Source organism: Corythoichthys intestinalis, chromosome 9 (genome assembly GCF_030265065.1).
Source record: "Corythoichthys intestinalis isolate RoL2023-P3 chromosome 9, ASM3026506v1, whole genome shotgun sequence".
Lineage (NCBI taxonomy): Eukaryota > Metazoa > Chordata > Actinopteri > Syngnathiformes > Syngnathidae > Corythoichthys > Corythoichthys intestinalis.
In genome coordinates, this window is record NC_080403.1 from 10,007,714 (window position 1) to 10,027,427 (window position 19,714).

The 19,714-nt window shown below is 38.0% G+C and overlaps 1 protein-coding gene across 4 annotated transcripts in view; it reads left to right on the forward strand.

Moving 5' to 3' along the window:
• The window catches only part of erc2 (ELKS/RAB6-interacting/CAST family member 2), a 109,255-nt gene extending 92,278 nt beyond the window's left edge, over nt 1-16,977 (forward strand). For all 4 annotated transcript variants that reach the window (XM_057845366.1, XM_057845369.1, XM_057845370.1 and 1 more), the window contains 5 exons: nt 3,778-3,925; nt 3,995-4,651; nt 9,748-9,816; nt 9,893-10,071; nt 12,841-16,977. In XM_057845366.1, coding sequence (XP_057701349.1) covers nt 3,778-3,925; nt 3,995-4,651; nt 9,748-9,774 — 832 coding nt within the window. In that variant the 3' untranslated portion in view covers nt 9,775-9,816; nt 9,893-10,071; nt 12,841-16,977. The remainder of the gene's footprint in view (nt 1-3,777; nt 3,926-3,994; nt 4,652-9,747; nt 9,817-9,892; nt 10,072-12,840) is intronic.
• The last annotated feature ends 2,737 nt before the right edge of the window (nt 16,978-19,714 follow it).

Consider the following 19,714-nt stretch of genomic DNA (forward strand, 5'->3'; position numbering starts at 1 on the left):
AAGGCTGGAGCAACAACCTTTTTCTTCACAAATCTGCTCAAGTGAAAGTAAAAAGTATGGCTTAGAGAACTACTCTTAGAAGTACAATTCTCTCAGAAAGTTACACAAGTAAATGTAACGGAGTAAATGTAACGCGTAACTACCCACCTCTGATTAGAACCCAAATGAAATCAGCTCATGCCACTGTTTCGAACAATCGAATGTTTTTCCTGGGTCCAGATAGTGTTTGACAGAAAAACATTGACTGATGGAGAAGAGCTGCTGTGCTGCATTTCGCTTATATCACAGTGCTGCTTTGTCAGCACCTCATTTCATAAGCCCAAAACTTTTCCAACACACTGTACCTAGTTGCTAAGCAACAAGCACAGGCACCAGAAAGTCACTGCATATGAGCAGATTGATTTAAATTCTATTATTAATCATTAATGCGAGAAATAATTTTAAATCCAATAGCACAGTCGAGTAGTTACTGTGAGGGTTTTACTCACGGTAAATTGTCCCACATTTCAAAAACATGAACACACATTTGGCAACATGGACAAACGTGAGTTGGCACCATTGTCATGGAACTAACAGTAAGCCCTGGCCGCTGTAGCTATAGTCTAATTATACAAGACAGGCAATGGGTTGGAGGGCATATGGAAATTTCAGAGGCTGTTGGCAACTTGGCATAGGTAGCCCCATTCATTTTGAATTTGTGCATTGCACCAACACAGAGACCCTGCGTTTTGATTTTACACCACAAGAACACTGTAAAACCTATTAAGAGATGTCTACTCAAGTGGTCTGAGAAACAAATTCCAATCTTTCATTCACAGCAAAAAGTCAATTGTTGTATTGACTCCCAAAGTGTGGATTTTACCATTTTTTTTCCAGAATATTTATAGCTCCACACATTCCAAAGTTAAATCAAAACTTTTAAAATAGTTGAAATATTTAACAATGAGTAAGAGTATATGCTTAACTACCTAAGCAGAGTTAATTTCATCCATTTATTTTCCACTTATCTTAGCTGACTACACCCCAAACCTTTCGCCAGTCAGTCATAGAGTACGCAAAGAGACAGAACCATTTGTACTCACAATAACACGGCCACTGAGTGGGAATGAATCCCGCACTGCCTGTCACTGAAATCAGGCAAATGAATCACTACACCTTCAGCGGTGCAGAGCTAATTAAGACTCTGAATTAATTGTGTTTGGTCTAAAACTCGTTCTTTAACTTAGTTATTTACCCAAGGCAAGCTGACAAAAGGCAGGGCACGGTGAGATAAAGTCAGAGAGTTGACATTTTTCAACCTGCAGGTTGGGAGAGCCAGGAGACAGTTCCGCGATCAATGCTGTCTCATCCAAGTCTCTCTCTGAACTCTCCCGCGCTCCTAACTTTTATTGAGGGCTTGTTGATGGGCGGAATACAGTTACAACACTGTTGTCCAAAGTGGCAGTATTCTAGTCAGTGCTTGAACAGTCACATTTCCTGATTGAATTTCCTGAGCAGGCAAGATATCTTTGTTTTGAACACACATTTGCACTCAAAGTACTGTAGCTTGGTGGAAAAGTACTGAGACGTTGTGTGATGAATCAACATATGTGTGTGTATCTATTTATCAGCAGGATGTGAACAATCACTGGTAAGCACATGATTATGGGCTAAAACTGTATTCTTCATAATAGCTTGGGAGTGCGCTTATAATAGCTGTGGGAGAGCAAACTGGCATAATACGTACATTTGGCACCCAAAAATAAGCTTATCTTATAATTGACTTTAGGAAAAAAAAGTGCTATAGTAGGTACTGGCCTTCCATTAGTACTTACTACAGCAATCAAAATGACAAAATGTTTTTCCAATAATTTTTAATGAATATTTCTGTAAATATTGAACTATTTTTTGTCCTACATTTAAATTTTACCTGTAGTTGGTTGTGGCCCTCTGTTGACATCTGCAGTACTCGGAAAAGTGAATACAAAAAAGTGTTTCCATTGTTTTATCTTTAGTTTTTTTTCCAATTTAAGAATATGTCTTCCACATCTCTGGCCTCCCATTGCCAGTTACTACAGCAATCAGAATGAGAAAAGGTGTTTCCATTGATTTTTACGGAATGGTTTTTTTATCCGGGTTATCCCATTTGGGGACTATCCCTGATGCAGACAGTCAGAAAAACACATCGAGTAGCATGTTTTTTATATATAAATTTGCCGAGACAACAAATTCAGCCGCCATCTTTTGACAGTTTCTGTAGTTGTCCTCTCTGTAGTTTTCCTCTACACACTACTGTTGTGATATGCATTAAGCCCTTGTTTTTCATGGTTAACGGGGACCAGAACCCAGTGAAAAAAAACACATGTATGAAAAATGGTTAAGATTACTGCTGAAAATCACCCTCAATAAAATATTTTAGTGATGGTCAGCAATTCAAGTAAGTATTCCTGATATTTAATGTTAAAGTTAGATTAAAATGAAGCATTGATGTATTTACAAGTTGCTACATTTGACATGAGATGGATATATCAGTGTGTGCCCCCGTTCATGAATTGTGTCTACATTAATGCATTTTGTCCACTTCCATTGATATATTGAAAATTATGCATATTGTGCACTTTTTTGGGGGGTAGATATGTTTATCCAGAAATAAACATTTCTATTTACATTAATACCCATTTTCGCCTAAATAGCTTGGAATTTGACATTTCGGGCAGATATTAGATCTAAAAAAAAAAACAAAACAAAAAAAAAACGATAGCCAACTGACACTTTCAACCTAATTTTTCTATCTTATTGACCCAAATTTAGTGAAGTCTCACAACTTTTATACAGGAAGTAATTTGCTTGTAGACCAGTGTAATTGATACTCTTGAGTAAATGGAGATGGGTGTTCACTTGTGTGGCAAATTTCTACATTTGAGTCCACTGAAAGACAGGCTGGCATGGTCACAAGGGCAGAGGATCAAATTGATGACCTTCAAGTTGCTACAGGGTGGTAAAGTCTTTGTCTCAAAAATGGCACTATGTAAGGTCACCCAATGTTATTGAGTAAATATTCAGGAATACAGTATTAGTATTGGGTTGGGGGGGTATATAAGTAGACCCCATTAAACTCCTAAATTTGATGATACTCATAACTTTAAGTGGCTGTTCCAACACTGGCTATTTCCAATAACATTCAGCCACTCATTAAATTAGCTTCAGAACCCTGCACGTGAGTGTGTATTTGTCACCATATGCACCCAAAAGTCAGCTGGGATTACTGCAAGCTCACCTTACAAGTTTGTCTTGTACCTGTGTCTTTAATGGGGATAGAGAGAAACACAATTTCGGTTTCCTTGTATGACTTCTACTGTATATATGAAGAAAATTATACAATAAAGCTGAATTTGACTTTGACTTTTGACCCTAATGAGGACATCTGATATAGAAAACAGATCATGGGAACATTGTACTTTGAATATTTGTAATAATTGTTGTATTTGGTTGGGGATTTTCCCATTTGCGGGGTGGCGTGGCTCGGTGGTAGAGTAGTTGTCCCCCATCCCAGAGGTTGTGGGTTCAAGTCTCCGCCCTGATGAACTTGTCTAAGTGTCCTTGAGCAAGACACTGAACCCCACGTCGCTCCTGGTGCTGCGTCACCAGTAGGTGGATGGTGATAGTGTAAAGCGCTTTGAGCGCCTTGAAAGGTGGAAAAGCGCTATATAAGTATAACACCATTTACCATTAACACAATTTGACCCAAAAGCCAAACCTCATTTAAGAATTAATTGATCCTGTCTTTTTTTTTTTCAGACAGCAAGCTCTGCTAGCTGCCATTAGTGAGAAAGATGCAAATATTGCACTGCTAGAACTGTCTGCCACAAACAAAAAGAAGACCCAAGAGGAGGTGATGTCACTGAAGAGGGAGCGGGACAAACTGATGCACCAACTTAAACAGCACGTTCGTATAAAAGCGCACAACTATGATGAAATGATCCTGCACTTGTGACCTTTTTTTCTTTTGACGTAGACTCAAAGCAGAATGAAGCTGATTGCTGACAACTATGAAGATGAACAATATCATCCACATGGCCCGCACCACACCCAGCCTCAGGCCCAGCACCCTCAACCACAACCTCAGACCCAGTACGCTCATCCTCCACACGCCCAGCAGGTCCCATATGCGCACGCCCCTCACATGCAGCACCCGCAACACTCCCAGCCCACACAGCAGCACCCTCACCCACAGCAGCCGCAGCTCCAATACCCGCACTCTCAACATCCGCAGCATCCGCAACAGCACTCCCAACACCCTCAACCGCCTCCCCAGCACTCACAGCACCCCCGTCCCCCGCAACCACAGCATCCGCTCCAACAACACCTCCAGCATCCCCCGCAGCATCCGCATGGGCATCCCCTGCCGCAGCACCCGCATCCTCAGCATCCCCAGCACCCGCATGCCCCTCTCCAACAAGGTCCTCACCCTCAACACCCGCATCCCCAGCACCCTCAGCACCCTCAACATCCTCAGCACCCCCAACACCCTCAACACCCCCAACACCCTCAACACCCTCAGCATCCCCAGCCCCAACACCACGGGCAACATCCACGACACCCGTCGCCTCATCATCGTGGCGGGCCAGGCCGAGGACCCCCACATGCTGGTCACCGCCCTTCCCCGGATCAGGTAATCGAAGTCTCTCGTCTTATTTAGTTATTCGATGCTCCCCTACTTGTATTTCCAGTATACTTTTGACAATCTTTACTAGGACTGGGAGTAATTATTCACCGCGCCACTGTAGTTCAAACCATAATTATCTTTTGATTTTGAATAAATGTGCGAGAACATGCAAATGAAAACTTCGGCTGAAATTATGCTCATGGATTAAAGTGTTGCTGCTTGGTTAGGACTAGTTCTTATCTGTTTCCACAAACCAACCACTGGCTCCTGGGGCTCAAAACTAGTACTTCGTAGGAGTGTGACAAAATGTCAAAATGGTGATATATTGTGATACTTTGCATCCCAAAAGATTATCAATACGCTCATGCCACGAATCGAGATATTGTTTTAGAGCACCGTAAAAAATGAAGTATTTGACGTAGAGCGCTGTTCTCAAAATGACTCGAAAGCTCGGATTTGAACCTCTGTTCCGGTCTTTATTTGGCACCGATTGACCACGGAAAACCGGAGATATGATCCTATTAATTTCATAGTCGTAACTATGAAGGAACTACTGTATTCACTATTCAAACTAGGAACCATTTTCTCCATTAGAACTCACTCGCGCTTTTTCAACAAATAATGTTGCATTCCTGTCATTTTTTTTCTCTTGCTGGAATTCAAACGTTACTCATTGTTTTTGGATGACTACTTTTTTTTTTTTTTTTTTTTTTTTACTTGAGTAACATTATTTTTAAAGTAACGCTACTCTTACTTGAGTGCAATTTTTGGCAACTCCAACCCCCTCTGCATATCGCGAGGCACCAAGAGGTTCCCACCCCTAGTATGTAGCAGGCACGCCTTGCTGGGCCAAACAAGTGGCAGTGAAGCATTGACTATATCAGGGGGTTGGCCTTACCTTAAAAAAAGAAATGCAAACTTGCTGCCTTAGAAAATGTAATTTATGTTCCTTACATTAATTAGATGCAATTTATGTAATTATTTCAAGTTTTAAGGACTCAAATTAACCTTAATAAGTGGATATTCGTAAATTGATTGATTTGATATTGCAATACTCAAATTAACTTGATTTGAGATTGCAATACTCAAATTAACTTTGAACGAATTAGATTCTTCTTTGTCTTTTCCTTTGGCTTTTCCCTTCAGGGGTCACCAAAGCGAATAAGATTACAATAATTTATTTATTGCGAGCTTCTAGTACTGAAGTGATACATTAGTTAGCTTTAGTACTGCTCGTTCATCATATGCAGGTAAACTTCTTTTTTTTTCAGACCCACATTTTTTTTTGCTGGGCAAAAAAAATCTGAACTGGTTTTTACTCGACTCAACCACTACAACAAAGTGCAATTTTTGGCCGGGGATACTTCATGCTTTTATTGGTTATTTTTAATGTTAATTTGTTTTTAATGGGAACTGAGCATGTTACGTTATCGTTTTTTTTTAGTTGCGTTTGGTCAGCCTTTTTCAAAGAGCCAAAAATAGCAAAAAGGGTGTGCCAAACCTCATGATTTGACTTCGAAGAAGTGGCAATAGCAACTAAATTCAATGTATTTATTGGTTTAGCAACGTGAACGTGTCATGTCGTTCAGCAGCGTGTTTAGGTCTGAAGGGGTTAATTAATAACACATTTTCAAACAGTAATGAATCTACTCTCAAATAAATGAAGAGAGAACACTCAATGGATTAACTCAGGGAAATTAAACTACTGAGAGACACAAGAGTTACAAGAGACATTTTCTCTTGACACGTTTCTGAATGTTTTGTTGATGTTTGGTGTGAAATGAAGAATCAGTAGTATAACCAGAGCTCTCTTCCACACCTTCATATTGATTTGGTAGGTAAATATTGTGGTGAGCAGTGTTGTTCATAACGGCGTTAGAATATAACGGTGTTACTAACGGCGTTATTTTCTTCAGTATTGAGTAATCTAATGAATTATCTTTCTCATATTGGCAACGCCGGTACCGTTACTGAGGCGGGAAAGGCTTGCGCTACTATGTTGGTTGACTGACGTGAGAAAAGTCTGTGAGAGACGGACTCACGGAGGCGAGAGAGGAGGAGTCGGGAGGAGGCAAGGGAGTTGTGACGCCATTGCAAACGCGATGCTACTATGCTAGGGGGCTCCAATAATACCTGACCGTAGCCGATAGCCTACAAACTACGCCCACATGATGCTACGGTAGATATAACACATTTACAGAACTAAATGCAAATGACAGACACGGCAGCATTAGTAACATGTAAAAAAGAACTGGATGCGTTAGTAAACAGCCGCCGTCTTAAAGCAGTAGACTTCTCAAAAAGGCTCTGTTGTAGAGAACCTTCCTTGCGAACCTAAGTAACTTTATCTAAAATGCTTCTTAATCAGCAAAACTTAACTTAAATCTATCTTTAAATGATAAAAAAAAGTTTTGAAACGTACACATGTCGAAAGTAGACATAAGGGAACTAATGCAATAACGGGAGCAATTTTAATAACTGTAACGGCTGATTCACAACATTAAATGATTTCCACACATTACAAAGGTTACTATCTAGTTATCTCGATATCCGCAATACTCCTGTGTCTAGTTAAGTCAGTACTTCTCAAATAGTGGGGCGCGCCCCCCCAGGGGGGCGCAGAGCGATGCCAGGGGTGGCGCGTGTGACCTCGGGGAACATGCTTTTTTTTTTCTCCCGTACTAGAATAAAGTGTACTTGCACATCCACTCAGTGGGTGGCAGTGGCGCTCTCATTTTCAAAGTGCGCGCAGTATTTTTGAAGTAAGCAAGAGCACACGGAAGAGACTCATAAAGAGCTGGAGAGCTGTGTGCCGTTTTCAAAAGCCGTTTTATGGCCATGCTCACGCAGCGAGGGCGGTCTTCTCCGGTTCTCACATGTCCGCCCGAAGAGTGCCATTTTCGGCTTGGGATCGTCACGACGACCGCCCTCACCTACGGTTCTCCCTCGGCCGCCGAGAATGCGCTTTTTTTTGGGCCGTTTGCCTTTTGGCTTTGATATTTAATAGAGTGGTAGACGAGGAAAGACCACTGTTTACTGTGTCTAAAAATGATTATAGCGGACAGCCGGAATCCAAATCAATTAAGACGCCACTTAAAGACAATAGACCCCAATCTCATTGATAAGCTGCTTGGTTGTTTTTCAGCGAAAACGTGCCGAATATTGCCAACAATCGTCCCGCTTTGTCAATGTTATATCAGTAAACCAGTGAGCACTTTTAGCATGCACAGTGCAATGTAACCCCACATCATTGCAAACTGGAGGTGATACTGGGAAGCAGCGAAAATAAAAACTGTCCTTCTGTCCAAAGACACTTTTTTCCCCCTCCTTCTATTCAGTTTTGTTTTTTCGGTCAAATTTTTTTGGCATATTGTCCTCATGAGTTAATATTTCTAATCAATTTGAATTTGTTAGTATTTACTTATTTTATTTTTCAGTATCAAATGGTCAAAAATGTACCTTGAGTGTATTTTTACAGTTTAGATGTGACTTTTTTTTTTTTTTTTAATTCAGGCAAATTGATGCGTTAAGTCTTAAGTGTGTTAAGTCTTTTCTGTTACAAACAAAACAATGTTAATAAAGTTATACTTTATAAGTTGTTCTCTGTTATTTTCTCTAATAGAAAAAAAAGGATACAATGTGAGGCAGAGGCGTACTTATAATAGTAATAGACAAATGATAGTATTTACAGTTGTGGCAGAGTTTGGGGGGGCGCGAAACATTTACGTCTTCCTTCGGGTGGCGTAACAGAAAATAATTGAGAAGCACTGAGTTAAGTTAAGGGCAAAGAATTGGGCTAGGGCCAATTGTCCCAAAACCCTTTGAACTGCACATTGTGTGACCTGTTTTGTTGTTGTTGTTGTTTTTTTTTAAAGAAAAAAAAAACACGAAAATTATCACCACTTTGACAAGTAACTAATTACTCTTACATTCAGGTAACTAAGTTACTAACGCAATTACTTTTTGGGAGAAGTCATTTGTAACTGTAATTAATTACCTTTTTTAAAGTAAGATTAACAACACTGGTGGCGAGTAACGTAGATAAGAATGACAGCGACTGAGTTTTGTTTTTAACACTTGCTATACTTGTACCCCATACACCGCATGATCCCAAGAAGCCACATACTTTATTGAAAAGAACACAAATGACAAAACAACAGTAAACGCTACTACTTTCAGTCGTGGTTGCCACAACTACCCGTCATCCCTTGTGGCGGAATAAATCAGTCGCTTCAATATTTTACACTATTATAAACTTAGTAAAAAGTAAGACATGTATTAACTAAATTGATGTGAAGTAAGTAATGTAAATTTAGAAGAGATTTACTGTATTGGCCTGAATATAAGACGGTGTTTTATGCATTGAAATAAGACTGAAAAGGAGGGGGTTGTCTTATATTCGCGGTCTAGACATTATACCCATTCAGGATGCTAGATGGCGCCAGATACAATTGAAGCGATGTTCTGTCAGGACAGATCTCAGCAACTCTCCCCATTCACGATGCTAGATGGCGCCAGATATCATTGGAGCGATGTTCTGTCATAACAGATCTCAGCTCTTCTCAAGTTTAACAAGTCAAATTTAATTGCAATGTTTTTCCTTATTCAGATTTGTTTCAAGACTACAGTTAGTTAGACTTCACTTTAATGGTTAATGCAGTTATTACAATTTTGTTGTTTTATCACAAAAGATCGGTTTATTTTCATTTCAAAAACTAGAAGCCATTTATTTACGAATGTGATTGCACTTTGGCTTTTTCTCTCAAATATATTGTTATAATTATTTGTTTCGGACGTACTGTAATTATTTTCTGTATAAAAATTAATTTGGTGTTCAAAAAGTCTTTTTCAAACTTGAGTCTTGAAAAAGAGGGTGTCGTCTTATATTCAGGGCCGTCTTATATTCAGGCCAATACGGTATTTCAAAGTTAAGGAGGCTTTAAGATGTGCGCTAAGCCAATTATATCAGTAAATAGGTTTTAAATATTTTGTTTGCTGAAAATGATGAAAGTATTACATTTTCTGTCACTACATGCCTTGCCAGAGATATTTTGTGCTTTTGTCTTTTTCCCTAATGCATGCCATTTCTCCTCAAACAACAGGATGACGAGGAAGGCATATGGGCATAATCGTTGATGATGACAACCAAAGTTCAATAGCTGTTTTGAGGGGTGAGATAATTTATCTATTCCTCTATTTGCCAATGTTTTGATGTTGATTAAATTAAACTTTTTGTTTGTTGTTCAGATGACTCGGCCACTTGAGGGGGGAGCAACCACACAATGTTGTTGACATATGAAGACACTGACGAAAAAATACAGTATGTTACTTTCACTCAGCAAGGAGACCTTTGGTATTTTATTTTGTTTACGGAGGGATTCACTGAAGTGTGCAAGTCAGGCACTGGGAGACTGACAGCAGAGTGGGTAAGTTCAAATCACAGATAATGCTGTTAATTTTTTTCTCTGTTACGCTAATCCCACAATTTAATGGGACAAATACTAAAGCTGTGTCAATAATTCTTCCGTTTCAGTGATTCCCAAACACTACATTTCAGCAAATTAGTTTGCCACATGAACTTATCCCACAACAATAAATGTCATTTCCAGGTTGAAGGCCTGTCAAGTCGTCAGAAGTTTTTGTTCTTCTTGTAGACACTAACTTTGACCTACTCTGTGAATTGATTGTTTTGAAACTTGGTAGCTACAGTATGTTGCATGGGTCAGTAACTATTGGTCCTCGGAGCACGATTTTTGCCTGTTTTTGTATCAGGGCTGATTATTTATCAATCAGCACTTATTGTGCCAATAAGTTCCAAGTTAGCCAATTGAGAGCAGTGTGGACAGTGGCTGTTCTAGGTTTTTTCCGAAACGAGTCAAGAAGGGGCGACATGTCACCCTCATGGGCCATGTGTCGCTCTACTAAAATAATAAAATATCACATGTCCTTGCGATGTGAGTATTGCGCATCTGCACAACGCGATGACGATGTTCAAACGATGTATCAACTGCAACTTGTTCAAAATGCTGCTGCTCGATTTTTAACAGGTACACCTAGACGTAGCATGTTACCCCCGTGGTATCATCACTCCACTGGCTTCCAGTTCCAACTTTTACTGTTTGTTTATAATTCCATTAATGACTAGGCTCCATCTTATATATCGAAAATTTTTACCTTCCATAACTCTGGCAGGACTCTTCGTTCCACAGGCCAGCTTCTTTTACATGTTCCGAGGTCGAAACAGTGGGGAGACCGATCTTTTGTGGTTGCTGACCCTAGGCTGTGGAATAGCCTTCCTCCAGAAATCCGCACCATTACGAATCTAGGTCTTTTTAAGTCTCGGATAAAAACACACCTTTTTAGACTTGCCTTTTACACAGATTGGGATAACCTGGTTTTATTTACTTTAGGGTTTTTAATGTTTTTGAATTTTATCGGTTGTATTGTTTTATTTGCTGGACTACTATAGCGGTGCACTGTTTTTGTTACATTTCTTTTTTTCTGAATGTCATTGTATAATACTTTTCTGCCTTTTATTTATCTTGAGTCATGTTTTGTTGTAAAGCACATTGAGGGCCTTTCAGGTTTTGTAAAGGGCTATATAAATAAATTTGATTGATTGATTGATTGATTGATTGATTGATTGATTGATTGATTGATTGATTGATTGATTGATTGATTGATTGATTGATTGATTGATTGATTGATTGATATATCGTTTAGGCCTATTCTCTCTCACTCAGAAAAGAAGGATTGCCATGGTTTGTGATAAAATGGGAACAGGGGCACTTCGAGGGCCATTCAAATTAGAGGTGGGGCCAGTGCCCCTGTTGCCCTGTCGTTATTATAAATATGCTTTGAATACATTTTTGAAAATTTGTGGGATTGCTTTGTTTTATAGCTAATACATATTCAGTTTTGATCAAAGTCATCTGTCGAGCCAGATATAATTTGTTGTCGGTCAGATTTGCTCAATGAATATCCAGAGGTGGGTGGAAACGAGTTTTACATTTACTCCATTATATTTAGTTGAGTAACTTTTTGATGAAAAATGTCTTCTAAGAGTAGTTTTACTAAGCCATACTTTTTACTTTTACTTGAGTGGATTTGTGAAGAAGAAACTCTCTTCTTTTACTCCGCTACTTTGGGCTAGTCTGGTCTAGTCGTTACACTTTTCCTCTTGATTCTACATATTAGATCACTTTTTTTTTTTTTGCCAGCAATGCCAACAGTAACTCTACCAGTTTCATCAGTGAGACATCGCAACAATATGACTCGATTATATCAATCAGACTCAAGCTTGCCGTTCTATGATCACACCAGTCTGTTCAATCACATGGCGTCTTTAGAGCACCGTAAAAAAATAAGTATTTGACATAGAGCGCTGCCATCAACACGACTCGAAAGCGTGGATTTTGACTTCTCAGTTTTTAATATTGACCACGGAAACAGGAGATATGATCATTTTAATTTCATAATATGAACCATGAAGGAACTATTTACGGTTCAACTATTCAAACTAGGAACTGTTTTCTTCACTAGAGGGCACTCATGCTCTTTGGAGGAATGATGCGTCAGTTCTGTATATATTTTTTCTCTCTTTGGAATTCAATGATTTTTTTAAATCATTTAATTAATTATATTATTGCTTATTTAATTATTAGTCTGATATGATTATAATCTTGCTATTTTATATTTGGCTTAATGTTCACATAGATAACTTTGTGCAAAATAAAATAAAATAAATAACATTGTAATTACTCATTTTGTTACCTATTTGTTGAGTATTCTTTTCACCATTTTTTTTTACTTGTACGTACTTGAGTACATTTTTGGATGACTAATAATACTTTTACTCGAATAATATTATTTTGAAGTAACGCTACTCAAACTTGAGTAAACTTTTTCACCAATTTGAATATCTCTTAGAGAGTGTAAATCAAAACTGACCATTATTCTTTTCTGCATTCACTCATCTTGTAACAAAACAGTTTGCAAGGGTCACTCTTCCGTTTGAATAACGCAATCCTTGGGGGTAATGTTCGGGTTGGTGATGCCTCAAACCTCCACCTCCTTGAGTCAACCTTTGTGGATTACCATGACCTGGTTGAAAGACAAGTGATCCAGATATCTAGTATTGAAGTTTAAGTGTGGTACACCAATGCCTATTTATTGACTTTTACGCTCTTCTCTAGGTGACCTTGGAGCAGACCTTTCCCCAGTACAAAACCAGAAATACAGGACACAATGGGCATGGAGTTCACACATTTCTTCACTTCCTTTGCCACCTGCTCAACACTAAGGCCTCCTCAGAAGTTCACATAACTTTTCTCCATTTGGCCAAAGCTGAATATTATCCCTCCTCATGATAGCTTCAAGGCCAGCTTTGCTGTCTACTCCCCACAGCCTGACTGTATCGGTCATGTCTTTACAACGACTGTGAGCCCTAAATATATGAGACAACACAGACGGAGGGACCTTTTTTATACCTTTTTACTTGTGTCACTTTCTTAGAGGAGCTCATGTTCAACATGTGGTGTACCAAATGTAAGCATAGAGTGTGCCACCAATGGAGTTTTTTTTAATAATACGTTTTGGTTCTTCTGGGGTCATTTTAAGACGAGGTGCCTTGAAATGAACATAATGGCCCTCCAGTTTATTTTTGCTTTGCCATTAAGTTTGCCATCATTTTAATGTTACCTCATTTCAATCCAAGTTAAAGGGTGGGGAAAAGCTATCTATGCAGGTGTCAGTGTTGCATGAATGAATTTAACTCGCTATCTGTATTTAAAGTGTAATTATGCAGCCAGTCGGGGCGGCTAAGAACAGCATAAGAACACAAGAATCTGCCAGCTTGTGAAAAGAGACTATGCATCCACGAAGCACACCTTGCCGCAGGATGTTTTTGTTGTTCAACTCATGGTGCTCCTGCTGCAGGTGCTTGTTATCAATGGCGTCAGTGGGTGTCTATAACTTCTTCTACAGTAAACAACTCTGTACATAAGTCAAAAGGGGCACTTTATGATCAATTTATGAACCCCCAAAGAGACTCCAAAATACTATAAATACAATTAGGAAGAGGTGCCCTGTAAGTAGTTGTTTTTCCTTCAAGCTCCATCCACCAATCGCTCTGAGCCCATCTCTTCTCGAAAAAGTAGTTTGCACCACATCCCCAAATGTAGTGACCTGTTTCAATCCCTCAAAACACGGTGGCCTCCTCCTTAAAAAAATGTGTACACATATGTGATAGATATGCATATATTATACATAGAGAGAAATCTATAAATTGTGTCTATATATGGTCAGAAAATTATTTAAAAATGAAAAGACTAAAGAACATTTTTTTCTTTATAGTTACTTTTTTTCTAAATGAATGGCGGGCTGAGAAGTGTGTTTGAGTGTTTTGTTGTAAAACTGGGGAAAACCCTGATAAAAGACAAACATTCCCAGTCTGAAAATACAGACACGATGAAAAAAAGAAATGGCATAAGGCATACTGGGAGTTAAAGCGCAGAGACGCTTATTTAAATCTTTGTAGAAAACAATTTCACATTCCTTTTTCCTCACTTTACATTCCTGCCTTTGTATTAGTCCAGAGGTTTTCAATAGTGTGAGACAGAGGACTTCAGGGCAAGGGCATAGGTTTGGTCTCAACCTTGGTAGGGGCGCTATAAAAGCATAACCTGCATGTACACTTTATGCTTGGGACAGGATATAAATAAGGCCAAACAGGGGTCAGGGCTACAATTCTCACAAATATGAACCTAATTAATTGATAGGCAAAATGATCAATGCAAAAATAAATGTATGGGCTGATACTAACTTTCACTTCATTGGTTCAGGTGATACAACTTTCGATTCGAGCCTTTAGTTTCAAAAACGACTAAAGAAACATTTTTGAAAACTTCCAGAATAAACGTCTGGATTTTATTAGCTAATTTAAATTCCAATATTTGAACATGATTTAAATTATATTAACATACACAATAAATAGAAACGCGTTAATAATCTCTTAACTATCAGGAATGCAAAATAAATAAATAAACATTTGTCTTAAGACCACTCAAATTGACTGTCTAAATAGAGAAATTAAGTATAAAAAAAACTTTGGGAATAGCAAAAATAAACAAAATTGGAGCCTTCCTTCACTGCTTTTGTCCACAAGCACAGCCAAACTCAACAAAAAAATGAAAGCTCCTTTGGGCTAAATAAAATAAAATCAAAATTGGGGAGCAGGGGGTAAACCTCAGTTCACTACATTTCTCACAGTTGAATTGATGTTAACAGTAGAAAACACATACAGGACAACACTTCTGTCTAAGCAGCTTCCTACTCAAGTTTTGCAGGTTAGCAAATTCACACAGTTTAATGTTGTGCTAGCTCTTGTGCAGGTCGGATATTCAGTAGCAAAATTTGTTGTGTGTTCCCCACTTCCACAACATTGACGTCTTTTTACATTACTCAAAGTTGCTGCTGCTGGCTGAAAAAAAATTCTAATATCCCTCCTCTTTGAAGGAGGTGGAGGAGGTGGCATGTTGTCGACATGTTGTATAAGTCATCAATCAATCAAACGTGCGTTTGAGGAAAAAAATTGGACTGCCACATTCAGCAAGTGAAAAGGGGTAAATGTACAGTAAGTCTGAACATAATGAAACTAATTCACTTAATAATGGTAGGGTCAATTCTACCCTTACAACATATGGGAAGACAGGGACATGGGAAGATCTAAATTACCTATGTAACTGAAATCATTATATAATACAAATCAGGTTCCTTAAAAGATGGTGGGGACAATTTGAGCAGCCTAAAAAAATGGTAGCGTTATGTCTCTATGCAAACCTACGCTTTTGCTTCAGGGGTGTATATATATATATATATATTTAAATTAGGGCTGTCAAACGATTAAAATTTTTAATCGAGTTAATTACAGCTTAAAAATTAATTAATCGTAATTAATCGCAATTAATCGCAATTCAAACCATCTATAAAATATGCCATATTTTTCTGTAAATTATATTCTGTAAAAAAAATTGTTGGAATGGAAAGATAAGACATAAGATGGATAAATACATTCAACATACGGTACATAAGGACTGTAGTGGGCATTTCACTCTACTGTCATTTAAATCTGTCTATGCTGTCCTCACTCCGAAGCGTCTACTTTTTCCAAAGCTAGAGAGCTAGTGAACGACGCCTTAACAATCAGACTTCTTCCTTTTTCATCTGATTTATTAATAAAATGGCCTCAAGCCATTGTCCTCTTTAAACCGTCGTAAAACTACAAAAAAAAAGTACACAAGCATTGCATTAGCAACAACGTTAGCTTAGCACGCTATACAGGTTCACTAAACATAAACAAAAAGCGTCTCATACAAAAAATATAACATTTCACTTACTAACATAATATGTACATTCTTTACAACAACCATACTTACGGACAAATCTTGTCCAAGGATCATATAAGCACAACATTACAACGTAGGCGTCAGCCCGAGACGTCGTGCAGCCATATTGAACTGGCAAGAAAACAATTAACCATGTCGCAAAGCAACCACAAGAGTTCGCTGTTAGACAGCACAAAAAGCCTTGCTGTAAAACTTACCAAAAGGCATAATACTGTCTGAGCGGGACATGTGCGTTAATTGCGTCAAATATTTTAACGTGATTAATTAAAAAAATTAATTACCGCGCGTTAACGTGATAATTTTGACAGCCCTAATTAATATTTATAGATGTATATACAGTGTATCACAAAAGTGAGTACACCCCTCGTATTTCTACACATTTAAGTATACATTTTCATAGGACAACACTGACAAAATGACACTTTGACACAATGAAAAGTAGTCTGTGTGCAGCTTATATAATAGAGTCAATATATTTTCTCCTCAAAACAAGTCAAAATATAGCCATCAATATCTAAACCCACCTGTCTCATCAGACCATAGGACATGGTTCCAGTAATCCATGTGCTTTGTTGACATGTCTTCAACAAACTGTTTGCGGGCTTTCTTGTGTACCATCTTCAGAAGAGGCTTCCTCCTGGGGTGACAGGCATGCACACCAATTCGATGTAGAGTGCGGCGTATGGTCTGAGCACTAAGAGGCTGACCCCCCACCTCTTCAATCTCTGCAGCAATGCTGACAGCACTCCTGTAACGAGTCACATGACATTTTGGAGGGAAAATGACAAGCAGTACTCAATTTGGACATTTAGGGATGTACGTTTTTTCAAAGGGGTGTACTCACTTTTGTTGCCAGGGGTTTCGATATTAATGGCTATATTTTGAGTTATTTTGAGGGGAAAATAAATTAACTCTATTTTATAAGCTGCACATAGACTACTTTTCATTGTGTCAAAGTGTCATTTTGTCAGTTTTGTCTCATGAAAAGATATTTTTAAATATCTGCAGAAATGTGACGGGTGTAGTCACTTTTGCGATAAACTGTGTATATATATATATATATATATATATATATATATATATATATATATATATATATATATATATATATATATATATATATATTATGTATATATATACTATATACATACAGTAAGGCCAAGTTTGGACACACCTTCTCATTCGTGTGTTTTCTTTATTTTCATGACTATTTATGTACATTGTAAATTCTCACTAAAGCTAATAAAACTATGAATAAACTCATGTGGGGAAAAAAGATAAATAACTAAAAACATTTGTAATATTGTAGAATCTACAAAGTAGCCACCCTTTGCTCTGATTACTTTTTTGCACACTCTTGCCAGTCTCTTGATAAGCTTCAAGAGGGAGTCACCTAAAATAGTTTTTGACTACACAGGTATGCCTTTTCAGGTTAAATTAGTGGAATTTATTGCTTTATCAATTGGGTTGGGACCTTCATTTTTGTTGCATTGAATGAGGTGTGTCCAAACTTTGGCCTGTACTGTATATATATATTTTTGTTGGTACTACATGGTGAAAGTGGAGAGTGTAATTTGGTTCTACAAAAAAATTGTGTTCACTTTGTTCATGATGGAAGCAGATGGCTAACACAACTTTGAGATGGCCAGAAAAAACAGGACTGTGTGCCATCACCCATTACAACCCAATTTAAAAAGACAATCTTATGCTTTTAAATCATTTATAATCAACAAAATGGATAACATTAAATATTTCATGGTCTATTCTCCACACTAAAAATCCAAAATTATTACATTGTTGACACATTTTGCTGATACATTTTGACTGTTTTTTGTGACTTTACAGTGCCAGCACATATTTACAGTAGTATGAAAAAGTTTGGGTATCCCTGATAATTTTCCAGATTTTCCTTTATGAATTAATGGTTTTACCAGGCAGCCATTTCAGTTTAATAGTATATAAAATAGCAGAAAACCAGTAATATTTCAGAGGTGAAAATAAGTGTATAACTTTGTAATGAAGTTTAACTTCATTACAATATTAATGAATTAGAAAAATGTTTGTGTGATGTTTGTCTTCCTACAGAAACCATATTAAAACAAAAAAATATATTTCCCTCCCCCATCTTTTTCCATTTTCAAACATTATTATTATTATTTTTTTTAAAGTCCAGGGAGCCACTAGGGCAGAGCTAAAGATCCACATGCTGCTCGGGTTGCCAAACTAGAAGAAACAACAAGGGTGCATACATTTTTGCACCTGGTTTATTTTATATACCCTAATTTTCGCGCTATAAGCGCACCTGACTATAAGCCGCAGCCCACCAAATTTGGCACAAAAATGTCATTTGTTCATAGATAAGCGGCACTGGACTATAAGCCGCAGCTGTCCTCACTGTAATCATGGGATATTTACACCAAAAGATATTAACCGGTACAACCTTATTTGACAGCTGCATCATACGACCGACTGTCATAAGACCAAATGAACCATCATTAAACTTTGAACCAGTCACTGCAAAGCTTTATTGCTTCAAGAAGCTTCATTTGGCCATCACTGCTCCCTTGGGGGAGACAGTCAACCTCTGCTGCCACCTGCTATTGACTGTTGTCATCCAACATGCCTCTTAGCATGCATTGCAGTGCTACAGATGTAAATAACAATCAAAAATCATGTTCTGTGCTAAATATTTCTTCAGTTACTGTTCCAATTGTTTCATCAGTTGCTAGTTATGGTATTTCCTGACACTTTATTTGACACTGGTGCCATAAAAATGTCATTACACAATCATAACTATGACCTGTCTCTGTCCTGAGCATTCATGAATGCTTATAACAGATGTCATTAAGTGTTATCCGGCAAATGATCTCACTTTTGCATGGATGCAAAAATCCAAGGTGGACAAAAATTGAGTTAGTGACATAATTTGCCAAATGACACTTAATTACATAAGCATTCAGTAATGTCCATGATAGTGTCATTTCATAATTTTGATGATCTTATGACAGTCTTATGACACCGATGTCAAATAAAGTGTTACCTAAAAAAATTCAACAAATAAGCCGCACTGGACTGTAAGCCACAGGTATCAAAATGAAGGAAAAAAGTAGCGGCTTATAGTCCGAAAATTACGGTAGGTAGTTAGCACACTTTCCGTAATGCCGAATATATTTTTTTCACCTTGCAAATATTACTGTGTTTTTCTGCAGTTTTATATATTTAACTGAAATTGCTGAACCGTACAACCAATTATTTATACAAGAAACTCTTCCAAATTTTCAGGGGTGCCCAAACTTTGTCATACCACTTAATCTTTACTGTTCCACACTTTGAAAACCTCTGTCCCGGATCATGAGTTCACACTTAGTCGGCCTGTGGCGACAAATCAGAACAAGAAAAAACAGAACTCACCACTTCCTTTAAAGCAATGATGTTTTCGCTCCTTTCCAACTTGCACTCGTGAATGGCGATATCACTATGAACACGTGTATGTGGAGTGACTCTGTCAGGATCTGCATTTTCTTCCTTCATGTGTTGTCGTCCTGTAAAACAAAGTGGTGACATACGTCATGTTACAGTTTAGTGGAAACTGAATTAGACTGTTACTTAACCTCTCCATTTCCCTTCCTTAATGGTGTCTGCTCTGCATTGCCCAAGTGTCAGA